General features: G+C 38.3%; 1 protein-coding gene and 1 non-coding gene across 2 annotated transcripts; one reads left to right on the forward strand and one right to left on the reverse strand.

The window, feature by feature from the left end:
• On the reverse strand, positions 431-4193 carry LOC104752076 (U-box domain-containing protein 52-like). The gene is made up of 10 exons (XM_010474141.1): positions 3866-4193; positions 3674-3768; positions 3472-3593; positions 3170-3378; positions 2624-3066; positions 2450-2551; positions 1954-2382; positions 1486-1863; positions 771-1151; positions 431-685 (listed from the first exon to the last, which is right to left on the reverse strand). The coding sequence occupies exons 1-10, from the start codon at positions 4077-4079 to the stop codon at positions 647-649; spliced, it is 2412 nt and encodes an 803-aa protein (XP_010472443.1). The 5' UTR covers positions 4080-4193; the 3' UTR covers positions 431-646.
• TRNAR-ACG lies at positions 5247-5319 on the forward strand. Its single transcript has one exon. It is a non-coding gene; the product is annotated as a tRNA-Arg (tRNA).

A 5342-nucleotide genomic window follows, 5' to 3' on the forward strand; every position in this document is an offset into this window, starting at 1 on the left:
GGGGGGGGGGGGGGGGGGGGCGGGGTTATGATTCTTTTACAAAGATCACTACATTATGCAATGATTTTGCTGATTTATACAAATTGACTAGTCGTCATACAAAGAACATGCAAAACAAATAAAGAAACAAGTAAACTAGTTTAAATCTATCAAACGTCCTCGTACTTAGTAGGTAATTTGGTTTCTTTCGGGTTTCTCGAATGTTACGGTATCAGTACTAGTGCTAAGCCGAGGCTTTGGACACATCACTAAAATACACTTATGACACATTACACACAATTCTAAAATCACTACACTTTGCTTTAGTGAAATGATGGTTATGCGTAAGTTTATTATGGTATTTGTCAAGTTTGTTGCCATACATCCATTATCTTTTAACATGAGTTCTTAAGCTTAGTAACGTATAATAAAAGACTAAATACAGGGAAGGTTAAAATTTGCAGTTCTTCCATACTGAACTAGTTATTAAATTACATTACAAGCAAGAGATTTGTACAATCTTAACACTCTATTCACAAGAAAAAAACACTATTTTGCATCTTCTTATACTACAAGCATGCAAGTTGAGGATTCAAGGTTGTTGTCTACATAATTCATATATGAATCCTATAATTGCCTCTCCTTGTGTGTAGATCAATTTGAAAACTTACTGAGGCACAGAGATAGAAGCACCACTCACATGTTCCTGCAAATGTGTTGTGAAGAATAAATCATAAGCTAAGTATAGGAATAGATTCAGGTTCTGGTTTTAGTTATTAATTGGTTCTCACCAATTTCAAAGAACTTTGGCTACCGGTTGGAGATGGTCCGGAGCTATTTCCGACTAGTACAGAATGTGTTGATTCATCAGCAAGTGTTCTTAATCTGTTTAGCTCAGGCAATATAACTTTAGCAAGATCAGGTCTGTCTTTTCTCCTTAGCTCAGAACATTTAAGAGCTAACTTAGCAAACTTTGCAGTGTCTTCCATTGGCCAATCAGGTACAGCTGGATCAAGTAAATCAGCCAACGTTCCTTTCTCGAGTGCTCTCTCAACATAATGAGTTAGACCCATTGGTGGTTTTGCTGTTATCAACTGTAGAAACATAATGCCGAGCGAGTAAATATCAGATTTTACACCCAACATTCCTGTTTGTTGGTACTCTGGGTCGATGTAACAGAACGTGCCAGCAGTTGAAGTCATGCGGTATTGCGTTACCGTGTCTGCAACTGATGGAGGGACTAATCTNAAGATCAGGTCTGTCTTTTCTCCTTAGCTCTGAACATTTTAGAGCTAACTTAGCAAACTTTGCAGTGTCTTCCATTGGCCAATCAGGGACAGCTGGATCGAGTAAATCAGCCAATGTTCCTTTCTCGAGTGCTCTCTCAACATAATGAGTTAGACCCATTGGTGGTTTTGCTGTTATCAACTGTAGAAACATAATGCCGAGCGAGTAAATATCAGATTTTACACCCAACATTCCTGTTTGTTGGTACTCTGGGTCGATGTAACAGAACGTGCCAGCAGTTGAAGTCATGCGGTATTGCGTTACCGTGTCTGCAACTGATGGAGGGACTAATCTAGCTAAACCAACATCAGCTATTTTACAGACAAAGTTACGGTCCAGTAAGATGTTTCCTGGTTTGAGATCACGGTGAACTAAAGGCTCTGGTTTAGCCTGGTGCAAGAACAACAGTCCAATTCCGATCTCTGCAGCAATTCTATACCTCATCTGCCATGAAAGAGGAGGGCTGTTTCCTAATCTGAAAAGACGGTCTTCTAAGCTCCCGTTTGCCATGAACTCATATACTAAACATCCGCATTCAGGGCAAGCTCCGAGAAGTAGAACCATGTTAGGATGCCTAATGCAGCTCAACACCTCAACCTGTGTTTCAAATTTGATCGAATGAGAAAGAAAAAAGAAGGAATAAGGAGAAAGTGATGTATATGTTTTATTACAAGAAGTACTCCTCACCTCTTGTTGAAATTGTGATCTTCCTTGAGCTGCATCCGGACGAAGAACTTTAACAGCAACTGGTGTGTGATCAAGATAACATTTGTAGACAGGTCCATAACCACCTTCTCCAATCTTGTATTTCTCAGCAAAAAACTCTGTTGCGCTCTCAATCTCTTCAATGGAATACTTCCTATACCTGACATCCGAGTTTGCTAAAGCGGTAAGGGCCTTTGTTTTCTCTTCAGACTCCTTGAGAGCTTTCATTTCCGCATTAACTCTCTTCTTTGACTCTAATTCAGCAATCCTTTGAGCTGCTTCAGCTGCCTCCATAGCTGCTTTCGACTTTGCTTTCTCTTTCTCTGCAATGGCCAACGCTGCTTCCTCTGCATGTCTTGCCTCTTCTAGTTTCCTCTCTTCTTCTAACTTCCAACGCTGAAGCTCAGTGGCCTGCATTCCCCCAAAACATTTTCAGATAACCATAAAACTTATCTTGGCATAAACTATATATATATACCTTATGTTTTGCTGTGAGTGCTTCTTTGCAAGCAGTACTGTACATTTCCATTGTCTGCTTTAACTCCAGTTTAAGCCTCCTCATCTCAGCTTCTACGTCATCCTGCATTATGGAATTGTCAGTACCTCTAGTTTTAGACCGAACATGGGGAAGATGATTATATATTGGTCTTACTATAGTTTGAGAGGCGGATGAAAATCTTTCGCTCTCGAACGAGCCTGATGACATATCAGTAGGTGAGTTCATATCCATTGATCTCCTTCCGTAGTTGGAAGACTGATCAAAGTTAGAACCATAGTCCATGTCTGAGAAATTAGACAACCTAGGAGGAGTTCGGTTTGGATCATTATTGTCATACAGAGAAGGGAAGATACGGTCAATGCTTGGTCTTCCAGAACTAACAAATGATATGTCTGATTCTGGAACTGATAGATCTCCGTATGATCTCCCATTGCCTCTTCTTGTAAAAGGAGACTTGAAGGACTCTGATTGATCCTCCATGGACCTACGTTGATGATAATCCTCCATGGATCTACGTTGATGATCCTCTGTGGACCTACGTTGTTGTTGATCTTCAATAGACCTGCGTTGTTGAGACTCGAAAGACCGTCTCTCAGCTGCATAAGAGGAAGATTGGAAAAAAAAACAAGTTTAAGGTGAAATCAACAAATGAAAGAAGTGGAAGAAGAAGATATAGAATTTTGTGTGTGTTTCAACAACCTCGCATATTGTTAGTGGAAGTAGAAGGCATAGGTTGAGGTGGCTTTAAGCTAGGTGGTTGAACTGGATTTCGTAAAGGAGCACTTATAGGTGCAGAACGAGAAGCTGATCTCATTGTTTGAATCTTTCCTTTGGATATCACATAAACCGTGCAAAAATCAGGTGCACTTTTTATTATGGTGCCTGGAATATCTGTAGGCTTATTGAACCTGTAAAATTTAAGTTATTCACCATCATCAATGGAGAAATCAAGATTCAGCTAGAGATGAAAAAAAGCTAAGGAAGAGGTTATATTTTTCTACCTAAGAAAGCCACCTTTGTTTGATGAACCAACTACTAAAACCTCAATGGCGGCTTGGTTTGCATATTCTACCAATGCTTTGGCTACATCTGTCTCCTCAAGCAACACATCTTGGCATTGAATCTAGGACAATTTTCATTGCACAACACCATAAGGATGCAAGCAAAGAGAAACAAACGATGAATCTAAATCAATAAACTCACATCTTTGCGCGTGCAGAAGCAACGGAAAGGAAGGAACAACTCTTTGGAAATGCCTTCTGGATCTCTGCACACTAATGAAGATTCTTGGCTCAGCTCTGAGACAAAAAAACAAACGATCAACAACCGAGAAATGTTTTTCGAACATAGAAAAGATAGAAAACGATGAAGAAGAAGAAGATATAGTTTGCTTACTTGCAGAGGAAGCATGAAGAGAAGGGATATTTGTCAATGGAGAAGGTCGGAGCTTGACATGGACAAGAATTACAGATTGGCCTCGTTGCAGCAAATGATCAACCGCCCATTTAAGAGCGTGTTGGCTACTTTTGTCTTTGTCTATTGCAACAGCTACAACCCCATTCGATCCTCCTTCCTTGACTACCACGTTATTGTTCTTTGCCAACCACATCTTTGTGATCTCTCTCTCGCTCTCTCTCTCTCTCTCCTTCAGGATTCAAGATTCAGCCCAATAAAGAAACAGGAGAGGAGGAACTCGAAAGATAGAGAGATGTGTGTTCGAGGTTTAAAGATGGTTTCTCTATTTTTCATTTTGTAATATTTTTAGGAAGCGAAATAAGAGGATGAAGAGAAAGAAGAGTAGTTTCTATAAAAATACATTGTGTTTTGTTTCTCTCTCTCTCTCTATGAACGTTTCTCCTTCTTCTACGCCTTTCTTTCCTTTGACCTCTTAGACTTCTCTTTTCCTATTAACTGAAAATTTCGACCATTGTTAATTACCGATGTTGTGTACAGATTTTTTAGTGGAAAACAATTTATTTTTCTCAGAAGTAATCTTGAAGATATATCCAATATTTTAAAATAACTTATCTATAAATAAAAAGAAGAAAAATCGATGTTTTGAAACGAGTAAAAAAATATTGACTTCGACTCTCTACTTACTGAAATTAGAATGGTTAAATAGTAGGTGAAATTGTCTAGTAAAGTTCTCATTGTGTTAACTGTTAACTATGATCAATACATTTCCTTACTAAGACAAGAAAAGAAGAGACAGTTAGAAATTGAAGAGAGACGTTGGGAGCTCTTGGCCAAAGTCATCTACTATAAGAAATATTCTTATGTATACGCACAAACATCTTTTTGAAATAAAAGAGTCAAGAAAACAAGAAATGAAAAACCCTTTATGGAGAAAGAAAGGATTTAATAATTTAATGTGTATGAGATTGTATAGGTACGAGTTGATTGACATCGTTTTGAGAGTAAATGATGTTCTTTCTTTTTTTTTACCTTAAATCATATGATTTAAATAGACAACACAAAATAGAATGCAGAGTCTCCTGAAAATATTTATATTGTGAATTTGTGATCTAACCTGGAGTGTTTCAACAAATACAAAAAGAAAGAGTTAGTATGAACTTTACGAGGTTAAGGTGTTTCGTAGTTGATGAACTTTTATGGTTGTTATTTAAAATAACGGATCCAGTGATTCTATGCAAATAGATTAGTCCCAAAACCAATCACACCGGGCCGGTTCGTTGGGAAGAATCTATTAATTTTGTTGTCTGAACCATTGATCTATTAAGAATTAGAGTTTAATAATTCCATAGTAGACATGAAAGACTCTGTGGCCCAATGGATAAGGCGCTGGTCTACGAAACCAGAGATTCTGGGTTCGATCCCCAGCAGAGTCGAATATTTTTTGCAATCTAAAAGT

The sequence above is a fragment of the Camelina sativa genome, chromosome 16 (assembly GCF_000633955.1).
Source record: "Camelina sativa cultivar DH55 chromosome 16, Cs, whole genome shotgun sequence".
NCBI lineage: Eukaryota > Viridiplantae > Streptophyta > Magnoliopsida > Brassicales > Brassicaceae > Camelina > Camelina sativa.

Coding starts and splice junctions, on each gene's coding strand:
- LOC104752076 (XM_010474141.1), bottom strand. CDS start 4,079: ATGTGGTTGGCAAAGAACAATAACGTGGTAGTCAAGGAAGGAGGATCG. Junction 1,864..1,953: donor GATCACAATTTCAACAAGAG/GTGAGGAGTACT, acceptor TTTGAAACACAG/GTTGAGGTGTTGAGCTGCAT. Junction 1,152..1,485: donor CTGCTGGCACGTTCTGTTAC/ATCGACCCAGAG, acceptor ACGTTCTGTTAC/ATCGACCCAGAGTACCAACA.